The 25280-nt window shown below is 41.2% G+C and overlaps 1 protein-coding gene and 1 long non-coding RNA gene across 5 annotated transcripts in view; one reads left to right on the forward strand and one right to left on the reverse strand.

Moving 5' to 3' along the window:
- Window positions 1–7219: 7219 nt before the first annotated feature.
- The window catches only part of TRPC7 (transient receptor potential cation channel subfamily C member 7), a 145742-nt gene continuing 127681 nt past the window's right edge, over window positions 7220–25280 (forward strand). For all 4 annotated transcript variants that reach the window (XM_082724627.1, XM_082724628.1, XM_082724630.1 and 1 more), the window contains exons 1-2: window positions 7220–7473; window positions 15496–16273. In XM_082724627.1, coding sequence (XP_082580753.1) covers window positions 7472–7473; window positions 15496–16273 — 780 coding nt within the window. In that variant the 5' untranslated portion in view covers window positions 7220–7471. The remainder of the gene's footprint in view (window positions 7474–15495; window positions 16274–25280) is intronic.
- The window catches only part of LOC309861599, a 143230-nt gene continuing 134244 nt past the window's right edge, over window positions 16295–25280 (reverse strand). Inside the window, exon 5 of the long non-coding RNA XR_014310041.1 lies at window positions 16295–16429. This is a non-coding gene — a long non-coding RNA (uncharacterized lncRNA). The remainder of the gene's footprint in view (window positions 16430–25280) is intronic.

Here is a 25280-nt window from a genome sequence, read left to right on the forward strand (position 1 = left end):
AAGCAAAACTATCTATTCCATGTGAATATCTGATCCTCATTTAATTTGCCATAGAAAATAACATATTCTCTAAAATAATTACAACATACCTGAGGCCTATTAATCTACTCCAAAAAGTACAGTGCCTGTGACTGGGGCTAATATTTGCTTCAACTTGCAGGAGTCTACACTTACCACCCTGCGGACACTGGCTTCTGCAAGCATAAACTGACCAATTAAAGAGAGATACCTAGAGACTATAACTTCTGTATCCTTTAAATCCTAAAGTGTACCATTAATCTTCACTATTTTCCTTCTCCAGGATGTCATACTGTTTTTTTACTTTACTTCCTTAATTGTGTAGGGAGTGTGGGGGAAAGTTTCAAAAGCCTTCCACTTTGTTTACCTTGCTATTATAGTTTTTACCCCAAATGACTGTGACCCAATGTGGAGTCTGTACCAACTGCCAAGTATGCCAAAGTCACTTAATATCCCAGGACCAGGGAAATGGCCATGAGATGGGTTCATGGACCCAGTGGACTTCCTGCAAGCTCAGTGTTGGCCAGCATTCCATTTATTGCCCAGTCATTCTATGCCACCACTCTAACAAGGGAACCATGATGAAGCACTGAGTCCCTGGATATTAATATCATCTCAGACCCTGACTCCAACAGACCTCAAAATGCCTGAGCATTCCCTTTTCCCTAGTGAAAAGTTATTTAAGTAAATGACTGCAGGATCCTTTGGAGAAGGGCTAGAGGAACCATTAACACATAAAGAACCTAGATATTCTTTCTCCTAGGAATTTGCCCACCACTTCAATAATGGCTTCCAGAGCTGAAAACTGGATCAGATCCCAAAACTGGACTAGGGATCATGACTTGTCTTATGAAGACTCTATTTTTAAAAGCAGTTTTAGGTTAACAGCAAGACCAAGCAGAAAGTACAGAGAGTTCCCATATATCCCCTGCCCCTACATATGCGCAGCCTTCCCTACTCTCAGCATCCTCCACCAGAATGGGATATTTGTCACAAATGATGAACCCACACTGACACATTATCACTCAAAGTCCACAGCTTATATAAGGGCTCACTCTTGGTGTTGTACATTCTATGGATTTTGACAAATTTATAATGACATGTATCCACCATTATAATATCATTAAGAAGAGCTTCACTGCCCTAAAAATCTTCTGTGCTCTGCCTATTCATCTCTCCCTCTCTGCCAACCCTTGGCAATCACTGACCCTTTTATTGTCTTCATAGTTTTGTCTTTTCAAAACTGTCATATAGTTAGAATCATACAGTATGCAGCCTTTTCAGAAAGCCTTCTTGGACTAAGTAATAAGCATTTAGGATCATGACTTTTTATTGAAGTACAACATCACAGACTGCTAGTTATCCTTTCTTGATTTTTCTATAGCCACAAACTGAATAATACCTTGGTCAGTTACCCATCTACTTCTTCCTTTGAGATGATATTTTTTTTCTTTTTTTTTTTTTTAAAGATTTCATCCACTTATCTGACAGATAGAGAGATCACAAGTAGGCAGAGAGGCAGAGACAGAGAGAGGAGGGAAGCAGGCTCCACACTGAACAGAGAGCCCAATGCGGGGCTTGATCCCAGGACCCCGAGATCATGACCCAAACCAAAGGCAGAGGCTTAACACACTGAGCCACTCAGGCACCCCTGAGATGATATTTTCTAATAACCATTTCCATTACTCTATAGGTTAGAGACTGCCCCATCATTCTTGCTGGTCATGACAATGCTACAACAGACTGGTTTAGGATGTTTAAGTACCACCAGCTGGCCTCCATCATTTCAGGGTTCTATTATATGCCCACTGCAGTCTAAACCAAGCCCTGTAACAGACTGTGCTACTGCCAACCCTGGCCTACAAAAAAGACCTACATTGTAAACTGTGGTAATGCTGGTGTTCTTCTAACCAGTGTATTTCTTATGCCTTTGCTAAAAGGTGTGTCCTCTAGGTCCCATGAACCTAATTGGCTCATGGGCCTTCCAGCCAAAAATATTCATTCCAGCATCCCCACATCTGCAAGCTATTTTTTTAAAATTTTATTTAAATTCAATTTAATTAACATATACTGTATTATTAGTTTTGGAGGTAGAATTCAATGATTCATCAGTTGCATACAACACCCAGTGCTCATTACTTCAAGTGCCCTCCTTAATGTCCATCACCCAGTTACCCCATCCCCACACCCATGACCCCTTCAGCAACCTTCAGGTTGTTTCCTAGAGCTCATAGTCAATAAATTCTTCAATATGCAAATTTTATTTCGGGCCTCCTTGTTCAAGCATTCTTAGAATTCAGGTCCACACTTATTCCCCTGACTCCTTCCAGCAAATATTGGCTGTTTCTTGTAGCTCCTTTGGAGCACTGTCCCTTTCTTACTCAGAACATCCTCTGCTCTATTACGGGTCTCAGATATTAATGTCCGTTCACAGCCCACGTACAACCTAACTTAGTTATAGGCCTTTGGCAGTAGGAAGGTAGTATGGGTCCTGAGACAGACACACAATTCTACATGGAAGAGAGGTCTTTATAAAGACTTCCAGTGTGAGATGGGTAGTATTAACTCTTGATAGAGATAAATGGACCATGTCTGCAGGTTCAAAGGTTCAAAGGTATATGGTAAGTCAAAATCTTGAGAGACATCCATGTAGATGTCCTCATCCCATCAGAACCTTGGACTTTCCCAACCAAAGTACTTGGCATAATAGACTTACTTTGGTTGGGCATTTAGTCATCGCTGAATTCAATCCTCTGAATATTAATTCCTAGGTTTAGACCTTGACCTTCTCTATCTTCCCCCTAGACTTTATAAGAGCTTCTTTATATGCAACCAAGAGGTCCTCTGGCTTTTACACCTGGAACCTTAGCTACTCATTATCTTTCTTTGGGTATCAGTGGCATTAAATAATAGCAATTCAATACCACTATGTTTAACATTATTATTTCTCCTCAAAGTTTCAAATGAATGATATATCACACCTGCTAATGTATTCTATCCATCAGTATAAATTCCCAGTTCAATACAGGTAAAAGTTTAGGAACTTGACCATCATCTTGTTTCAAGAGCTGTCTATGCTCCACATATGACCAATGATGTGATCTGCACTGCCATCTAGATAGTGATCCAGCATTAAACCCCATATTATCACCTACTTTCTCAAACCACAACTATACCAATTAATGAAGATTGAATTTCCTGGAAGCAGAAACTAAGACAGAATTTGAGGTTAAAGATACTTACTATCAACATTTATTAAAGGAAGAGAGAGGAAGCAGGATTGTACAGAGGAAGAAATCAAACTTTGATAACTGGACCAATGTGTCAATGAGCTCTGCAGTAAGTTTTCCTTATAAGAATGTCCCTAAAAATGGCTAAATTGTTCCCACCTGGCTCAGCCACCAGATAAAGGATGCCCAAGAAATGGTGTGATGTCAGCTAAGATGGCTCTCTGCAGCTGAGGCAAACCCCAAAGGATATGAAATCTGGAGTCTGTCAGGGACTGTCACCTCTGTGCAAGACCTTCCCTGAAAGGGAATCACCATGTATAAGTAATTATCTATGTCATTACTTCCTGCTTGCTTTTTAAAGAAAAATTTAATAGGTTACTAGCCAATTATAGTGGATTTAAGTGCTTTAAGGGCACAACCACTGAAATCTACAAGTTTACTGCCCAAAAAAGAAGATCAAAATTTTTCCATAAAATGAACAGCATTAAATTAGCTTTATTCTTATCATCACTTTAAGACACAATGCCATGTCAAGTCACTCCTCACCTGCTGAATTAAGACACAATTTTTCATGACCTGAGAACAGTGTAGAGTACAAGATTTTTATCAGATCTGTGTTCACTCTGGAGAAGTTTTGCAGTGACACCTCCGTCAACCAAGATGAGGTAGATCACCTATTCTTTTTGAGTATGAGTTTAACATGGTGGCTTCTGGCAATTTCAACTGGATTTCTTTTTCCTATGGGACTTATTTATATCACTTTTTTTTTACATCACTTTCTTAAATCACTATGTCTGAAACTAATAATACACTATATATTGGATAATTGAATTTAAATTAAAGAAAAGTATACGAAGAAGTCAGACTACTATACTGCTACTTCTATCTAGGAGAAAAAGCCAGGTCTGTCCAATAACCAAAGTAGCATGGGGTTCAGTCACTTGAAGTAGACTTTCACACTCATGGCTGCAGTTTCCAAAACAAATTACTCTTCCAATAGACAAGAACAGTGTTTCCTCACCCGTGTGATTTATGAATTTCCTGCAACAGAATAACCACAAGTTCTTTTTTAAAAAGTGCAAATTCCCCAGGGAAGAGCAAAAAATTGTATTTTTATATTTTCATATTTTATATTTTTTCATATATCAATTTTATATATTTTCATATATTTTTATATTTTATATTTTCAACAGGCTGATTAGGTGACAATAGAGCACACAAAGTCTGAGAACCACAGATCAATAGTGTGTTCACTGCTAAGTCACAGAGTGAGCTGTTAAGCACTAATGGAAATTGATGTATACTGAGCTCTATGTGCCTGGCATTGCTGTTAGCACTTCATGTGAGTTGTCTCATTTTATCCTCACTGTAACTCCACACATGAGAGATTGTTATTACTTACATTTTACAGGTGATAAAACTGAGGGACTGGAAGATTTGAACTTAAAATATAAGAAGTTTGACCAGAATGGTATGAACTCTACTGTGAGCCAAGGAGAAAACAAAGCTCAAGACCTTACACAGGAACCTTAGGCATCTATAGTCTTCTGAAATTTCACCATTGATAGGACCTATTATTTCTGTATTTTACATAATGAAAATATTTTGACATGTATGTAAATTTTTTAGATTATAAGTGTTAACCCATTGAATGAAAGTTGTATACAATATCTTCTAGAAGTTATAAAGCTCTCAAATAATGTGGATAATGAAGGATGGATTCCTCACAAATGTTGTCTTAACCAGTCACTTTTGAAGAGCTATCTAGCCCAATTCTGACCTGTTTCAGTTAATATAGCTATAAAATAATTAGCTCATTTCCTCTATATATGTAACTATTGCACTGTCATTGTCACACTTTTTAAAATATGACTTGTTTTCTAATGAGCTCATGATGAGTGGAAACAAGAACACAGTTCATGTCAGAATTTCATGAAAATATCCTTTTTGTTATTTATTAAAAACAATATAATAAGACTTCATCTCTAGGGGTGCCTGGGTGGCTCAGTGGGTTAAACCTCTGCCTTCTGCTCAGGTCATGATCTCAGGGTCCTGGGATTGTGCCCCACATCTGATCTCTGCCCAGCAGGGAGTCTTCTTCCCTCTCCCCCTCTGCCTGCCTCTCTGCCTACTTGTGATCTCTCTCTCTCTCTGTGTCAAATAAATAAATAAAATCTTAAAAAAAAAAAAAGACTTCACCTCTAGCATTATACTAACAGCCACAACTCAGTATCCTTAAGAAAGTATTTTATAATTAAGAATCTCTTATTCTATAAAACTTCACTAATCATGATGATGAGGATTCCAATCAAAAGAATATTTCCAGTGTCACAGCTAACCTGCTAACTTTGTGGCTGTGTAAGACACTTTTGTTGGCTTCACATATTCAGCTCTACACTTCAATGTGATATTAATGTGATAAATAGCTCTTAATTCATTAATATTCTATTCAAATGAGTTCAATGCATTCACTCCTGATTCTGATTAAAAATAAAATTCCCTTGTTCTTCAAGACTTAAATTTTTAAAAGAAAAAGTCTTAATTTTAAGACAATTTCATTTTAAAAAGGTATTTTATCCAATAAAGCACAATCATTTACATTGGAAATCTTATGAAGAGGCTTACAGGAATAAAATTAGTTTGTTGTCAAGCATTTTAGAGAGTTGAAACTAGAGAATTTAACTTCTCTGAGTAAAGAAAGGAAGAAAACACAAACGTTATGAACCCCTTATATGCTAACTGACTCTTCTGGGAGCTTTTTATATGTTATTTCAGCTAATTATCACCATGCATTTGGAAAAAGGCATTATTGGCCCCCATAATATTACCCACCATTTACATATAAGGAGACAGAGGTTCAATGAGGTTCAGTATTATGCCCCAAATCACACAGTCAATAAATGAATCAAAATTCCAGGGTCTTCCCCCCCACATACCATGTCACTTCCAGAGAAAAATGGTAGTGGCAGATTAATAAACTAATGCAATCTGATTTGCATATAAACACAGAATGGCATTGTGAAAAGTACATTATATTATAAACCAATTCTTTAAACCTAAGTATTCTAAGTCTTACATTTATACACAGACACAGTCTCTACAGACTGTGAGTTGTTAATCCATGAGTTGGTTTCAAAGAATAAGCATTCTGATTTATTGTTCAGTGACAAAGGTAGATCCTGGGAGTAATCCTGGTTTTTTGCACACAGGCAATATTTCAATTAAGAAGGTTTCTCTCTCATGAGGCCATCAAAATACTTTAGTGTGTAAGAATCACAGGCCATTTGTTAACAAGGCAATTGGTGAGAGTGGGGATTGTGGGGGAAATGGATTTCTGCATTAGGAATTACCTTACAAAAAATGGAAAGTTAGAAATAAAAGCTAATTCTTTTAAAGTCCTCTTATTAACATCAGACTTGATCTATACCACTGACTTTTTCCTGATCTTAGACAATGTTAAAAGGTCATGAAACAAAAGGGCAAAGTTAGAGGAGATGCATCATTCATAGATGACAAAGTGGGGTGTGACCTTAAAGCTTATTAAAAACAAAAACAAAAACAAAACTACTTCTGACATTCTTGAGGTTCTTCTGGTTTTAGTTTTCTTTTCAACTCCTTCCCTGTGTAACCACTCACAGACACAACAGGTAGGAGATCAATTCATTCCTCATTTTTCATTTATTTAAACAGATGAATATTCTGCCTCAGGAGCCAGAACCTGCTCCCTTACATAACTGAGGTGTGTGCATGCCTGTGTGTGTGTGTGTGGGTGTGTGTGTGTGTGTGGTGCACTGCTCTGGTATGTGAGAGGGGGCAGGTAGAAATCCTGAGGCTCTATGGTGGAAGGCAGAGTCGACACCTCCCTTTCAAAGCTACTGTCTGGGAGAAGGGGTGGGAACTATACCAACCCATCAGCACGCCACATGTCAGTCTCACACACAGATCCTTCTCCGTCATGTTCCCTGGGAAATTTCCCCCAGATTAGGAAAAGAACCATAAGGCAAGTCTGCCTCGGAAGGCGAGTTTTTACCATTGCAGCACAAAGGACAGAGAAGCGCGCTTTCACATCTTCGCAACTCCACTCACTTGACCAGCTCTACACTTCAGCACCACGGAGAGCAGCATCTCCTCAGCTACCACCCATGGGGAGCCAGATTCCCGGGACTCAACACCGGATTCCGGTCATCTAGAGAGGAGGGACCAGCCTGCTTATTTCTCCCTCAATGTAAGCAACTATGATGATTCTTTCATACTGATTTTTCCAACAGACGCTGTTTTCTTGCTGAAATAGGGAATTAAACTTTTATTTATTAGCTCTTTTCCTCCTGTGCATTGCTTGGATTTTTAGATGTAAATCTGGATCTGAAATCTTTCTTATTTGTTGGGTTGGCAGAGAAATTTTTTTTTCACTTTTCCTTGGAAGTCTAAGTTTAAAAATCCATTTAAAATAGACAACTCATCCTGGTAACCCAGTCTCTTTTTGTACTAGAGTGCAGTTTTTTCTTTTATTCCTGGAAGAGAGTATTTATGTGTTGTCTGTTCTCCTCCTACTTCACTACTGACAGCTTTTTAATTTGACATTTTTGTGACTATTTATCTTAACATAAATATGGGGATAGGAAGAGGAAGGCTGTTTTCTGATAAGTAGCCACCATGAAAGAACTACAGGTGGGAAGAAAGATGCTGTTGCTTTTTCTTTCCTTTTACTTGTGGAAAATATGTCCTTTAGAAGTCCATTTTGACATAATGAATATGCTCTTAATAAAAAAGATGTAATCTGGGCAGGGCTTTGACACAAGCTTTGAAACTCTTAACACAGAATCTCCTATACATGTGAAGTTGTAAATTCACTTAAGTGTGATTGAATAGACTTAATCAAGATGCTGTTGCCATTAATTGTAATTTAAAGGCTTAATGAATTCAGGGTAGATTTGAAAGAGGCAATAATGATTGACCCTGTCTGGTGGCACTCAGTGAATTTTTGCCTCAGAATGCCACCTGCTGGTGGGTCCTGTTTCTGAACCACTGGATACACATCAGATTTATGAATGAATACACATTAAATCCAGAATATCCATTATGAATATGATACAAATTCACTCTCTAAGATTTTTTAAACAATGGCATTGGCTTAATTATTTAACAACTTACCAAGATTCTACGTCACAATTACATTTCATAAAAATTTCCAAAAACACTTGCTCCTAAGCTTAGGGGCATACAGATTAGCTAACTCCTTCTGGCAGTAATTAACCCAGAAAAAATGAGAACTATGTGGAACCTCACTGAGGCTAATTTCAAATACATGTGGTATCCTGGATGAGAACTGCCAGGATTTCTTGCTCAAGGAAAGGCAATCAACATTTCTCCCCAGATAAATATTCAGCATGTTACTTTATTCAGTACTGTCATTTCACAATTTAAGAGCCTCTCTTATTTTCGCAGTAGTGGATGATCATTTCAGGCTTTCCTATTACAAAAGTTAATTTAACAGTTAAAAGGTTACACATATATATTTTACACCAAGACAAATCTTTGGGGAAAAAATATATAACAGTAAGAACTTGTCATTTCAGCTCTATCTGGAGATATACATAGTGAGATACAGACATTCAGGTTCATAACTCCTCAGTTCCAAATAAGACAAATAAGGATTAAAAAGAAAGAATAAATAAAAGAAGCACATACAAAGCACTAGTTATATTTGTATGGCTAATATATAATGTATTTTGAAAATATAGAGAATAACCTCTAAATGATATCATTTGTTGAAAAGTAAGTTGTTGATAAAATCATTTATTAGCATTCAGGAATCTAGATAATATTTTCAGTCCAAGATGTAATGGAAAAAATATAACACATTATTGTATTTGGAAAGCAGATCTCAAGCAGAATTGTTTGGAAAGTATATCTCAATATAATGTATTATAATGAGTAGCAAAAGGATATTTTTGCTATTCTCATAGGACCTGAATGGTAAGGTATATGAACTCATGTATATTCACGGGATAACCACGTGGATACTTTCCTTTTATTCGAGATGCATGTGTTGTACAAGCAAATCACTGCCACTAACTTAGGTAAGAATTTGAATGCTATAGATCCATAATTATTATGATTATATTAAACTAAGAGAGTTAATAGAATCCAATGTTACTAGCACACTTACTAGGCACTGTAACTCATAGGTACTATCTCACCTCAGCTTCAACAGAATAAGGAAGATGATACTTAAAAATTAACTGGATGCCTCTAGAAAATTTTTCAGAAGTATCCTGAAGAAGTGGAAATGCCCCAGTCACCCAAGGGACTTAATATACCCTCTGATATTAATGGTCTCCTTTAGCAACTTATAGACCATTATTTATAGTGAAGCTGGAAAATAATTTGGCCTTGGAACTTATACCTTATTTTAAAAGTTATCAGCACAAACAGGAAATAATAATTACAGGTTCATATGGCTCCAATATTTGTAAACATTAACACCTCCCGCTTTATTGACCTTCTTTAATGACCAACCCAAATAAGTATTTAAGAATTGATTACATTATTTGACCATGCACCAAGAGTATGGGGCGCCAGATACATATGCCATATAAACAAGTAATTCCCCTGCCCTCAAGGATCCTGCACTCTAATGAAAAAAATTTACAGTCTAAAGAAATTTAGAAAAAATGGAGGAAGAAGAGGATGGCATTGGCATATCAGCCCAAAGCATTGGCTTTGAAACCAAACAGATGAGACCCCTAATAGTGGATCTACCACTAACAAGTTATGTAGCTTTAACAAAAGTGGTTAATTTCTCTCAGCCTCATTTCATCACCTGTTAAATGGGAATGACAACAGCACCAGCAACATGTAGTAGTTTATGAGAATTTAAAATATTAATATATGTAAAGTATTCAGCATAGTGTCTGCAATGTGCTTAATGTGTACTAAATGTTAATCATTACGATTAGTCACTGAGGAAAACTGATAAGCTTATCCTATGATTTGTGTGAATTAAAACAATAATTCATATAAAGCACTTATCAGAGTGTCTGGCACATGGCAAATGTGTAATATTTGTTAGTTATTACTATTATACAGTCATTTAGAAAAATAGCTAAGCTGACTGTATCAGTGGAGAGTAAAACATAAGCCAATTTATAGTCATTTACTTAAGTGTACTAGTATATAAGATTTCGATTGTTACTGTCATGGACATTTGCATAATGCTCACAGTATCCAGGACATGTCATATACATGCATTTTCACTGTGACTGAAATGCAGGGAGGATGGATTTTACTATTCTCTTATTTTGGTAAGAGAACTGAGATTTAGTCTCCTAAATCTATATTACTTGAGTATTTATCACTGTTGCTCTGGACTAAAACTCAGACTGTGTACACTTGGGATAGAATGCACAGACCAGAGCTGGGTCTTTGTAGGTAACTAGACTAACTCCTGGATTTTGTTCAGTTCAACGTTCAGTTGTGGAATGTTACAGACTGAATTAGTTTCAGGCTTGGGTGATTTCCACAGAGACCTATGGTGCATGGAGCAATTTTATGAAAAAGACAACAAATGTCTCCAAAAAGACATTTTGATTAAGTGTCCTTTTCTTCATCAGTAATCAATCACAATCCCTGTCTCCAAAATGCTTAATGGTCATGCTTATTTGCAGCTGGATATAGGGTGCAGAATTTATACTTTTCATGGAACACTGACATCTGGCTTTCTTCAGACTGGCTGATGCATCTGTAAAAGCAGTTTGATAAAAATAGCAACCAAGGGATCAAGAGGGAGTTTAATAATCAGTCCTCCTCTCAAATATGGTTTTGTTTCCACTGAAACCCTTCTTCTCAATGACATCAAATGTCAATGTATGCATTTATGAAAGATGAAAAACACAGTACCTTAATGGAGATGTTTGATGAGTCTGATCACTCATTATCTCAATAATATATGCAAATAAAAAGGCATTTGCATTCAAAGTTCATTTTTAAGAAAAATATTAGAGTAAGGGCAATCAAATACTAATTGGATTTTAAGGAGACTCATTTTGCTTGTTATTGGTCCTTAAACTGGGACAATATCCCCACACTCCAGCAGAGCAACACAGCTGATTCATGAGTGTGAGTTGTGGCCATCAGCTATTGTGAGCCAAATGACTTTATCTTTTTGACATATCACCTTTTGTGGATTTTTCCCAACCCATCTGAAATGTATGGCTAAAGCCTGACTCTTCATAATGTCAAGATTATTAGTAAGGCTAAATATATTTGCAAGGATAAAAATGCTGAAATTAGGCAGCCAGGGAAAGGTTGGTAAAAGAGTACAAATTTTTAGCCATAAGATGAAGATCTAGTGTACAACACAGTGACTATAATGATTGACAATACTGTATTACATAAACAAAATTTTCTAAGAGAGAACTTAATGTTCTCACCAAATACATACATGTGAGGCGATGAATGTGTTAATTAACTAGATGGTGGGATCCCTTCCATGATGCGTGCTTACATCAAAACACCGCAATGCATATTTTAAATATTTCAGAATTTTGTCAATCTTACCTCTACAAAGCTGAAAAAATAAATGCTTAAAAAGCATAATTAGAGGGGCATCAGGATAAGAGGGGGGTCAGAGCAAATAAGAAGCCCCCAGTAAGGTAAAAGGCCCAAGCCAATGTCTGAAGGAACTCACGTGGCTCCACGGTCTGCTGTAAAGTGCTTTTTATGATGAAAGTGACCTCACAGCACAGGATGCCCCAGTATACCCTAGGATGTATACATGACTTGAGGGCCCAGAAGTTTTCATTAAGGCCAAATTCTCCTAGGGAAAGAGCAGAACTGACAATTCTGTAAGCATCCAAATGTATCTCAAAGCTGAGATTTTAAAAGCTGGGAGAAAATGGCTTGTTTGTTTCTTACTACATCTAGGTGTCTGCTTTCAAGGTCATTCAGAAAAATGCATGTCAAATGGGGAGGACATTTGACAAATCCTGACAAATACTAGGCATACACATGTACTTTTTCCTAAATAAAACATAATTATTATAGAAACATCAAGATTTATATGATACTCCACTCTTGTGCAGAAATTATTTGCCCTAAGGTTTAGTGTTTCTGTTTCGCTTAAAAAATAAGAATGCTAACCCCTTGCTTTCATGTTTGTTCATTGTCTAATGAGGGAAATTATCAAACAATGTTTTAACATCCCTTAAGGTTTTAAGCTACGATGTGTATGATATTCATACAGATTCTGAATTTAGATTGGGTACTTGCATGTTCCTGGTGAAATGTTCTCTGCTCTGACTTGGTTCAGTAGTTACTATATTTCCTTTGAATTAATATCTCCATGGATGGTTGCTATGTATTAGTTGTATGCCCTTGACCTTGGAGTTTGACCTATTCTCCCTCTTGAGCACACCTCTAATGGAAAAGTGACATGGAAACAAGCTGAAGCCCTGGCTCCTTCTAGGACAGCTGCCATCTCATTTCTGACACACCACTCAGGTACTCCTGAGTGGAAACCATCTTTTCTCAGGTTGAGTCGTAATGGCTAAATCCAGAGAGGTGCTCCAGAGAGGGGTGTCAGCCTCATCATAGGACACACTAAGTAATCCTATCAGAAAGACGATAAGTCTTCTATGGGCTCAATTCGCCCTCTGCGTGTGTGTGTACCCAGATGACAGACCTTGAAACTGACATCATAACATCCTCTGAAACAAGGCTCTTTGGGGATACAAATGAGGTGACTGCTTAGCTTTCAACTCAGTCTCTTTCTTCCCTCTGAAAAACCTGTAATAAAATGCCTGCACCCTATCTGTTGAGTCCCTCTCCTATAGAGGTCTCTAGTGGATTCCCAATCTACAGTCTGCTTTGGCATCAATAAGCAGCCTCTCTCCCTGGGAAGACAGCATTGTTGAGAGAAATGGGCTCAGAGAAGCTCATGGACTTGAATCCTGAGAACCTCTTCCCCAGAAATCGTTTATCCAAACGCACTTTAGAAAAGTGGATGGCAGTTTGGATCTCTTCCTAAAGGAGCGCAGAGCTCTCTGCTAGAATTTATCACCCACGGTTACATTTTGACAGAGTTATCCATAATTATTCCTTCTAATTTTCTGCAGATGAAGAAGTCATTCTGTTGAAGAGTTCAGCAGCTTCCCCCCAAAAGTGTGGGCCTCAGCCCTAGGCAAGATTAGAGCATAAGCTCTGAGCTCCAAGTCTTTTGGCTTATGCCAGACAGGGACCCCTAAAGGAGCTAAAACTATAAAGGTTTGAGCAGGTCAAAGGGTAAAACAAGCAGAAAAACCAAATAGAGCCCAGAATTTTAAAGATCACAAGATTGCCACTTTTTTTGAAATCTCAAAACAATAGATTTAGTTTAAAGTCCTTCTTCTGGGATTACTTTTATTTTTTTATAAATGGCTTAAGCAAAATAAGTATTTTTAATGCATGGAGATATAACCAATTAAAAAAAAGACTACTGGAAACCCAGAAAATAGTTCAAAATAAATCCCCAATGGGCGCCTGGGTGGCTCAGTGGGTTAAGCCGCTGCCTTCAGCTCAGGTCATGATCTCAGAGTCCTGGGATCGAGTCCCGCATCGGGCTCTCTGCTGAGAGCCTGCTTCCCTCTCTCTCTGCCTGCCTCTCCATCTACTTGTGATTTCTCTCTGTCAAATAAATAAATAAAATCTTTAAAAAAAAATAATAAATCCCCAAGTACTTACTCTTTAGAATATATACTGTCTTTAAAAAAAAAAAAAGAATATATACTGTCTTATCGAAACGTATGCCATTCTAATTTAATGCGAGTAGGGGTAGACTAGAAAGAAAAAAAAAGAATAGAAAATATGGGTAGGGCCACTGGAGAATCAGCTGTTCAAGTCTGTAGAGATTTAGGAAACAAGTGGTCAGAACTCTATATTATAATGAAAGCATCCCTGAGCCAGGGATCCATTCAAAGTCTCACTGCTAGCTGGAGATGGGGTGCCTGACTCAGTCCCAAATGACACAATACCTTTTATTTTCTCTAGTCTGACCTTTTTAAAACCCTGGCAAACTAAAGACTAGGTTACTTACCCAAAGTTACCAAGGTGGCCAAAGGTGGAAGAGGGACTCCTCCTCTAAGCCGTCCAACTTCAAAGCCTGTCTCTCAGTCCTACTTGTGTCAGCAATATAACCTGTAATAGGATCGATGCCAGAATTGCACAAGTAATATAGGTGAAATTATTAACTTCTCAGTATTGTGCCTGGCAGAGAATAGGTGCTTAATAGATGTTTAACCATTATTACCAAATATTAGTATTAACCTCTACCTGCCACAATAGCAAAGAACAAGTGAAAAATAAACCCAGCTTCTAAACTAACTTGCTCTTCCACCCATACAAAAATCCAGGTTTGATCTGAGGAAGCTAGGGCTGAATTTCCTCAGTGGTCATCAGTAAGTGGCACTGTGTCCAGGCCCACTTACTGCCACACCTTGCCCTTTCAGTGTTGCTCAGCCTTCAACAGGAACAAGAAAGCAAGCACGGTCCCCAAACAGGTTCCCCATACAGCACAGCCACCGGGGACAGGACCAGATGTGGAAACAGAGGCGTGTGGCCACACCTGTGTGTTGTGGGAGGGCTGTCACAGTGAGGGAGCTCAAGGGGACAATGCACCCGAAGCAGAGAGAGCGGTATCTGCAGTGGCCAGGTCTGCAGCAGAGCTCTGGGGGAACTGGGTGTGCCAACAGGCAGGAGAATACCAACATGCCTTTCTAATACATGTCACCTCACTTAACCCTCTGATGGACCCTATGACTAAAAATTACCCACATTGTACAGGTAAATTCACAGAGAAGCAAGGTATCAAAGCCCAGAGAAATTAAGTGAGGTGCTGAACTTGGCACACACTGAGAGAAAACTCATAGTCACTGGCCTGTTTGGACTGCATTCCTACCCCCACACACTCCCTATCTCCCATTACCCTCCACCTGAAGCCACATTTCAGTCTGTCACCATTCCTCCACCTGAGACGCACAGATGCTGGATAGCCTAATCAATATCCCTCTATATGAATAGGAATAGTTCAGGTTCACTAACCAGTCTTCATCTCAGCAAGCGGAGAATGGTTTCTAATAAGATTTCATAATTTCTCCTACGATCTTGCTTGTGAGATTCTTTTTCACCTTGACAACCTGGGTCTGCTCTGCCCCTGGACACCCTGCAGGCCCCTGGGAGAGTAACCAAGCATCTCTGCCTTGTACTCCCATAGGCTGGGGAGCGGCACCTTCAAAAACATGCAGCGCCGGCACACGACACTGAGGGAAAAGGGCCGCCGCCAGGCCATCCGGGGTCCCGCATACATGTTCAACGAGAAGGGCACCAGCCTGACGCCCGAGGAGGAGCGCTTCCTGGACTCGGCGGAGTATGGCAACATCCCTGTTGTCAGGAAGATGCTGGAGGAGTCTAAGACCCTCAACTTCAACTGCGTGGACTACATGGGGCAAAACGCACTGCAGCTGGCTGTGGGCAACGAGCACCTGGAGGTCACGGAGCTGCTGCTCAAAAAGGAGAACCTGGCGCGGGTGGGGGACGCGCTGCTGCTGGCCATCAGCAAGGGCTATGTGCGCATCGTGGAGGCCATCCTCAACCACCCGGCCTTCGCACAGGGCCAGCGACTGACCCTCAGCCCACTGGAGCAAGAGCTGCGCGACGACGACTTCTACGCCTACGACGAGGATGGCACACGCTTCTCCCACGACATCACACCCATCATCCTGGCAGCGCACTGCCAGGAGTATGAGATCGTGCACATCCTCCTGCTCAAGGGCGCCCGCATTGAGCGGCCACACGATTACTTCTGCAAGTGCAATGAGTGCACCGAGAAGCAGCGGAAGGACTCGTTCAGCCACTCGCGCTCCCGCATGAATGCCTACAAGGGACTGGCCAGCGCTGCCTACTTGTCTCTGTCCAGTGAAGACCCTGTCCTCACCGCGCTGGAGCTAAGCAACGAATTGGCCAGACTAGCCAACATTGAGACTGAATTCAAGGTAACTCTCCCACTCACCACTCTGCAGACAGAGGGCTCTTCCAGGTGTGTCCATTAGTCAAATGGGTTGTCTTCTGGTCTAACCCAAGGTGAGGGCCTTGGGGTCTCACCGGCCCATGGGAGGAAGGGGAGTTCCTCAACCTTGCCAGACGCAGGCCTGAAGGAAAAGCAGTCCATTAGATGAAATATTTGAAACCACCTAAATGTGAACAAGAGGTGACCTAAGCACAAATCTACACAGTAATAGACAAGCAGCACATAGGCAGGATAGTGTTGTGGTTTGGAGGTAAGCGCCTCACTGGGCTCTGCCCCACGGAGCTCAGTAGTGTCTAGGACACCTGTGAATTTTTCCTAGCCCAGGTCTGGGATTTCTTGATTGTCTCACCTGAATGGTTTTGATATATCTTATCCAGCTCTCTATCCTGTCCTGGACTGTGTTGCTCCTAGATCCAGTCTCCTACCCAATGCAAGAAAGGCTTGCTGGCAGCCTTTCTCGGTTTAGCAAGCTATTACTATTGTTCTGCCAGGGGAATAAGGGAAAGGTAAATGAAAATGAAACAAAATTGTTCTTGTGTCATTGGGCTTCTTAACTCTGCAGATGGGCCCAGGGCAAAAACCCTGTAATTCCACCCTCTGAGAACACCCAGACGACCAGACTAGCCTGGGGAATGGAGACCCATCTCCAAAGTCCACCATTCAATAATGGAGTGATCCTGTGCTTTTACTATCAACTGACACTATTTAAAGGAGGAGGTGTTTAGGAGGCCAGTGCCTTATCCATTAGGCCACTGGGGCTAAAGGAGGAGGTGTTTAAAAACAACCATTAATATGGGTACCATTATTATCCTCCTTTTCGATGAGGGCACAGAGGTAAAGAGATATCATATAGCTAAGAAGTAGCGAAATCATTAGGCACTCAGAGCCCAGAGCCAGCTCTTAGCCATTCTGGGAGAACTGTTCATGCACTGGGCTTCTCAGGTTCATTGGTCTTTATCTGAATGATGAAAGTATGGAATACCCCCATTGCAGAAGGTGCACCTGGAAGGGCAGAAACTACAACCAGCCTCAGCATTTCTCATCCTGCTATTCAACCAGAGCCTAGGATTCCTGGGAGCATTCAAAAATGTGTCACATGCAAGGCTGACAACAGAGCTGGGAAAAGATGTTAACTACAGGAGAGAAGTTCATTGTCCTAATAAGATGTTAGGGACAAAATTAGGTGGCCAAGGATGGTTACTGATTCAGCCGAAGGAGGTCCCATGAACCATGGTGTTCAGGGAGATCTCAAAAGAGGAAACAGAATGGGGCTGGGTCTTGCTGAGGCAGAGGAATTGGATCAGTGGGAAGAGAGAGGTGGGCATTTGGAGGAGGCAAATGAAGGTAAGGTCCGGAATGGCCCAGAGCAGGCAAGGGACAGCCAAGAAGCTGCATGGGACTAGAACAAAAGCTTCCTGTAGGGGCACACAGGAGGAATGCTGCAGAGACGGTTCAGGGGCAGATCTCAGGGGGCTCTGTGTATCAGGCTGAGCACTGTGGAAGCTATCCTGTAGGACATGAAGAGCCACTGAGATAGTGATTAGATTTGTGATTTGTGATTGTGATGAAAATGATAAAAGCTAGAGTGTTAGAAATTTACTTCACTGGTAGGTCAGCTGAATTAGAGGATTTGGCGTGTGAGGCACTGGGACACAAGGAGAGACAATTTAGATATGCATGCATGAGACCATGGAAGCCTCTCCAAAGGAAGGGATCGCCCATAGCCACAGACAGAAGGGACAAGCACACCAAAAGCTGTGTGGCACTACAGATGTGAATAGATGAAGAATCCTGGAATTAACTAATATTATTCCATCTGTTCCCCTTATCTTGGACCCATCTACTGAATTGGAACAACTTCCCCAATCCTGCATTGTTCATAGCCTCATCTAAAAAAAATTGGTGGATGTAGATGAGATTACCCAAAGAGGCCCCCAAAGAATGTAGCTATTGCCTGTTCTTTCATTGTCTCTGTATAATAAACTCCATCAACCAGCAATCAGGTCAGTGAAGCCCCAAGGAATGTTGGTAGAATTTTGTTTGTTCCCTCAGCTTCAGACTGAATCTTCACAGGCCATGTAAAAGTGGCTAATCCAGTATACTTAGCAATTTCTGGCCCAAGAGGGAGGGAAAAATTCCAGAAACTGGATTCAGTTTTCTGGATAATTGCCCAATTGCCCAATTCTCTACAATCTGTGAACAGTCCAGCCTTCCTGAAAAAACGATGCTTGACTAACATGTGGAATAATATCTGAGCCATTTGTTTCCTTTACTAAAACCAAATATCTGGCATATTTTAGTATATATAATATCTAAAACTGGAAGTTTGTGGAAAGCATGATATTTTGATTTAAAAAGTAAATTATGGCAATTAGAGACAATTAAGAGCACTCCTAACATGATGACAAATGTGTTCTACAAGGTACTGCCTTACTCAGAATAAGAGCTAGCATAAATACATTTGCTGGCTATTAACATCTCCTAGTTACCTTTGTTTGAAATAATGTCTTTCACATTGTCGACAAATGGCGCATTATAAATTAACACAAGCGTTCCTTTAGAACTTTATTACTTATTCAACTATCCTTGTATGTGCATTCCTGACATTATAAATTTTCTCAGAGAAGAGAGCAGCTTAGCAAAAGACAAGTCAATTTGTAATAAAAGAATGAAGAGCAAGTGTGTGTTCTAAAATGCACTATTTAGGAGTCTGCCCTACTTTAAAGGAACTGCGTGCTGCTGACTGTAGCCACATGTATGTGGGTGACCCATGACATCCGCTGTAAATAAAAGAGATCTGGTCCTGACTGGAGGTGTCCTATGTCATCCTCTAGATCCTCTAAGACACTCGCCCTGGGGACGGCTGCTCCTGACTAGAAAAGCTCACGCAGGGAAAGCTAGATTCAGTGGCCTAGTCTACTGTTTTTGAGTCACTATAATATATCACTAGAATAGAGTCTAGTCATTAGCAAGATCTACAGCCAATGTCCAGGCCTCCAGTAAATTGTGGCTGAAGTCAGATGCCTGCCAGCAAGCCAGTATTTTTGGTTTAGAAATGATGCATCTCCTCAAAGATTCCTCTTATGCCTCTCTCATCTTCTTGGGTCTAAAAAGATATGAAAAACTCATTGTGGCCCATAAGACCTTCCTAATGCCTTGACCAGTGCTCAGTAATCTAATAAGCATTCCATAAATCCTTGATGAAGGGAATGAATGAAATCCTGAAAGCATAATCCTTTCAACTGATGAAGCAAGAGATTACTTTTATCTATGATTTAAACTCTTCCTACATGTATGAATCTAATAGAGCTATTTGGTAGACATGGTGGGATAGGAAAGCTCTACAGAAGGTTAGGAGGCAGTTAAAGGGATCAAACAAACACAAGTTAAATAACAGAAGACCAACCATTTGCTGCATTGTACAGTGCCAGTGGCCACTAAACTCCTGGACAGCAGGACCTACGAGTGACATTTTGGTTAACTGGTTTATCTGAAGAGGAGGAGACAGGGACAAAGAAAGGGAAGATCAGCATGGAATGGGTTATTCAGAGGTGTTTCATCCTGACAGAGGCTCTCTCTATATAGAGAGGCACCTGAAGTAGCATGGAAAAAATAAGGTTGAGTTACAGCCCCTGCCACCAGGAACACAATAAGGTCTTTACATGTTTCTTGAATGAGTCCATTTGGTTTTCTTTACTGAACAGCCTTCTGATAAAACTGCTGAGGCTCCCCTCTATTTTGCTGGCATCTTGCCAAACTCCAGGGCATCCTGTCTACTGTGTTGCTTATCTATAGAGCGGTTGTTTCAAAGGGATTACAGGTGTTAATCTTTCTTCCTACTCAGTTACACTAGTGAGAGCAGGAATGGGTAGAGAAGCAAAGGACAATAGGAAAACAGGAAGTGAGATTTGGGGATTTGGAAAGAAAGAGAAAACAGGGCAGGGACTGGAGGTATCCCTCTTGCTTTCTCACCTTTTGCTTAAATTTAAAGTACCCCCTGTTCCCAAGTCAAGGGACTGTGGAAGCCCTAAAAACACTTCCCTTTAGTTACTAAGACTTGGTCATTCAGAGTAATAACAAAGCTCCAACTAAGAAGGCTTTTCATGTTGACACAACATCAGCATGGAGGCTGCTGACGGTGCAACTGATTCCAATAAACCAGAGAGGAGAAGAGTAAGGGCAAGAAAGCTAAAGCTGTAGCTTCATCCTGCTTAAAGTGCTGATGACTTTGCTGGTTGTTAATGGGTTGTGAACCCAGGTATTATGAAAAAAATAGATAATGAATTATGTATCAATGTTTGTGTTGCCATTTTAAGACCTGCAAAAAAAATTCTCTGGGCCTAAAATACCACAGATTAAAAATGCAAATAATGATAAATCAGACCAATTTGCCACCTGCTATGATCTCTAGTGAGATCCCATTGTGGAAGGTAAAGATGTTGAGATGACAGTTTGTAATCTGCTTGCAAACTTATCAAAATGGAAGAGGAGAGAGGAGGGGAAAAGGAGAAGGAATATCTTTGTATGGTGGTAGAGAGAGCTCAAAGCACATAGGAACTAGGCCATTTGGAGCCAGGGTGCTAGGAAGCCAGAAAGCTTGAGTAAAGGCCCACCCTGGGCCTGAGGAAGTACTGGAAGGCTGAATAAGCCTGCGCTCCCAGCATCCACTGGAATCTGTGTTTTGCACCTGTTTCTCATGCTTTAAATATTTTTAGGCTTTTCAAATTTTACAGACCAACACCGTCAGAAAATACATTTCCTTGAAGTTTGAAAGGCTGGCTGGTAGTATAAACAAATGCCTACTTAACATGCAAGAAATGACTTGAACATTGTTTTCTTTACCACTGGGAAAATATTTTTTAAGCTGTGAAGTCTGCAAGTCTTAAAAGCAAGTTGTTGGGTGTTTTGTTGTGTTTCGTTTTGTTTTTTTAAGAGAACTTGGCAGAAAATTCCTCAAACCACTCACTTATGTATCAATCAATCCCAGTACCTTCAGGGATCTGACTGTGTGCCTCCAGCCCTCTGCTTGAGCATCCAAAAAGATAGAATGGAAGCAGAGGATCACAGATATCAGGGGATGAGCTGCCATGGGATGCCCCCACCTCCGGAGCACGTGCAGGTCTGGTGCAGTGAGAGCATACCTGCCAGTCAGCAGGTCCACACTGTGGCCAGAATCACTGGCTTCCATGTCTGAGAGCAAGATGCAGGAACTGGCTTATCTCAGGACAAGGGACAGATATGACCTCTGCCCATACTAGCTCCATCTTTTTCTATTTTCCTCCCTAAGCATCTGGAGGAGCACTTTCACCAGGGCATTCATTAATGAGTCATCATAGGAAATGAGCTAATTAACCTATGCTTCAGTGACAATTTTTCATTGGGTTACAACTAATACCTAAAGTTATGTGACTGTCTTCTTCTATGGTTTATGCCAAGAGCATCAACCTCTGAAATACAGGAAGACAGTGTACATTGGGTGACAGGAATTCAGGTGGGATAAAGGAGGCCATTTGCTTTCTAAGGACAAGGGCAGGGGAGAGGTTCCAGTGAGCGCCCAGGGCAGCCGTGCTTCGTTTCCTCAAGGCTGTGGAATGGAGAGCCAAGAGTTTGGCTCTGCACTCAGACTGACCTGGCTTCTAGTCCATTGCCATCTCCTGGCAACCATGCAATCTTGGGCATTTACTGGAAATTAGCTTTCTTATTTGGAAACTGGGGTGTTAGAATTGTAACATGTCCAATATGGAATGCCTGTCTTTCCCACTCAAATCCTGGCTCTTACCCTAATCTTTGTAAATGACAACACAATTCACCCACTTGTTCAGATGCCTCATCCCATTGAACCTCCAGAAAATCCTGGCACATATTAGGTACAAAGCGAATATTAGCTCAGCAAAGAAATAAATGAGTCAGTGAGTGAATTAATAACAATGTCCTTGTGCAGGGTGCTGGTGAGGATTATATTCTTCATCTAATTTTATATTCTTCATCTAATCGAATCCTCAACAGCACCCTGATTAGATGAAGGATCTAAAAGTCTCTACAGAGAACTTGACCCAGAGTAAGTACATAATGTTCCCCCCGAGAGCTCAGTGGGAATGAGCCCACTGGATTTTCAACATCACGATGTTCCCTCCAATGAACACAACACCTCCTCTTTCAGCACCTCCTCTACTCAGTCTTCCTGATTTCTGCTAGGCTTCCCTAGCCCCTGCCCCACCCCCTATAATCTTTCTAGAACTAGAAAAACTAGAGGCTGTACTTGTGAGCTCCATGGTTAAAAAAGGCCAAGGGAATAGTTCCAGTTGGAAACATGCAGACCACTGACAGTGCATAAGCCTGGAGTGTTGCTAAAACACTGCTGTGAAAAGAAAAAGCATGGGCAGGAAAGACAGAGGAGCACAGGAGGAGGAGCAAGGAACTGGGCAGGCAGACCTCCTGACAAATACAGAAAGAGACTATTTTTTGAAAAACAGCTTCATGGAAAAGATTCATCACTAGACACAAAAAAATGGGGGAAAAATCATTTCCTCTACAAGTTCAACTATCAGCATGAAGTATCAGAGATATGGAGAAATTGGAGACCATTCTAGAGAACATTAGTCGATGAGTAGCAGCACAAATTATCTCAAATGGAAATGATGGAAATGAAGGATTTCTCTGAAAAAAAAGTTACAATGCTATATAAATTAGTCATCATAGGGTATCATTAATCAAGGAGCTGCACACCCCATCACCGTGCAGGCATGTATTTTCCTAGCAGCAAATTCACAGATTCAATGTGGAAAATATATGTCAGGAGAAGATCACAGGTGGGTGGGCCCTACTCACAGAGCTCTCTGAAAACCTGACATCCCTGTGACAAACACTTGTCAAGCCTCTAGTAAGAGCAGGGCTCCAGGCTGGGTGCTGGGATGAAATAATGAACCAGATTCAACAAGCTTCCTTCCTCGGGACCTGAGAGTCTAGAGGAGGGGACAGACATTATTCATACAATCATGCAAATAAATGTGGCTTTGCAAATCAGGCTGAGGGCTACGCAGTAAAAGGGCGGTTTTAACAGCTGACTTAGTGGGACATCTGATCCTCTGTGTGTGTGCGTGTGCATGTGTGTGTCTGTGTTTAAAGATTTCTCTAAGGAGGGGCACCTGGGAGGCTCAGGTGGGTTAAGCACCTGCCTTTGGCTCGGGTCATGATCTCAAGGTTCTGGGATGGAACCCCCGTGTCTGGCTCCCTGATCGTTGGGGAGTCTGCTTTTTCCTCTCCCTTTGCCCCTCCCCCCTGCTTGTGCATGCACACACTCAAGCTCTCTCTCCCTGATAAGTAAATAAAATCTTAAAATATATATATATATATTTCTTTAAGGAGACAATGTTCAAATGAAAGCTGAGAGTGTGGGAGAGAGAAACACCCAAAAGGGAATGGGAAGGATGGAGCGAGGCATAAAAAGTGCAGGGGAACTGTGCAGCGCAGATAGGGGAAGGAGGCCCATGGAGAGAGCGGTCAGTGGTGCCACAGGATAGGGAGAAGCAGGGGATAAGGGCATGAAAGCGCACCGCCTAGCTGTGGCCTTCCCATGTAAGAAGCTGGAGTTCATCTTCGGTAAATGAAGAGCCACCACAAGGTCTCAGCAGATAAGTGAGTGACTCATGTGTGCAGTCTAGAAACATCCGCTGCACCAGCGGAAGAAAGCACACTGGAGGGAACAAGAATTGAAGGAGCTGGAGAGCGGCTGTAGGAAGAGGAGGTCCTCCAAGTAAGGAGATGAATGGCACCCCAGTGCAGAAGAACCAGCAGATCTCAACCTGCAGGTGGCTCAGCCTGACTGGAGCAATCCCACAGCTCCTGGCTATTCCCAGGACAGCTTGTTCATCTGTGAGCTGCGGGGATTCTGCTTCTTCGGTCTCTGGGGCCCCCGCAGTGCTGCCCTGTGGAGCTCCCGCAATGAAGAGACACAGAGAAAGAGGCAGAAAAGAGCCAGCTCCTTCTCTTCCCCTCCACAGTAGAAGCCCTGTGGAGCCCCAGCACAGTGGGAGAGCAGTGAGGACTCCAAGGTCCCACCCCAGCATCTGCAGGTAGAGAGGGTGTGGTACAGCTCGAACTCTTCATTGCCAGCACAGATGCACTGCAAGGGGGCTTCAGAAGTGATAGCGCCAGAACAGAGAGAATTCCACTGGATTTTAATCTGTGCAGTACATCTTCCAGATTCTGAGCGAATCTTTCTCTGTTGGCTGCAGCGACCAAGTAAACAAACATTTCATTAGAGGAAAATGACTAAATCTTATCTCATATATTTTTTTTCAACCAGAGCTCATTTTAGCATCAACAAAGGCATGAAGTCGACCTCTCCCTCTTCTTCCTCTTCTTCTTCTAACATCCAAGGTTTTGGATGTTGAGAATACCAGAGGCAGAGGAAAGTGGGGGCACAGCTAGGCAGTGCGCTTTCATGCCCTTATCCCCTGCTTCTCCTGAAAATCCTCCATGGTGAAGGCCTGGTTGAGTACAGGGGGCTGTATTAGCCCAGGCACTGCTGTCACGTGATGACATAACACAGAGAACGTATGCTCTCACTCTGCTGGAGGCCAGAGGTCCCAAATCAAGATGTTAGCAGGCTCTGCTTTCTCTGAAGGCTCTAGGGTAAAATCCTTCCTTTCCGCCTGCCTGTTTCCTGGAAGATCTTTCACTTGTAGGCTTATCTCCTGTATCTCTGCCTCTGTTGTCATATAGTGTTCTGTGTTTCTGACTCTTCTGAGGACCAGTCATTTTGGATTAAGGGCCACTCTACTCCAATAGGATTTCATCTTTTTTTTTTTTTTTTAAGATTTATTTATTTGACACAGAGAGAGAGAGAGCACAAGTAGGCAGAGCAGCAGGCAGAGAGGCGGGGGGAAGAAGGCTCCCTGCTGAGCAGAGAGCCTAATGTGGGGCTCGATCCCAGGACCCTGAGATCGTGACCTGAGCCAAAGGCAGAGGCT

This window comes from Mustela nivalis, assembly GCF_964662115.1.
Source record: "Mustela nivalis genome assembly, chromosome: 3".
Classification (NCBI taxonomy): domain Eukaryota; kingdom Metazoa; phylum Chordata; class Mammalia; order Carnivora; family Mustelidae; genus Mustela; species Mustela nivalis.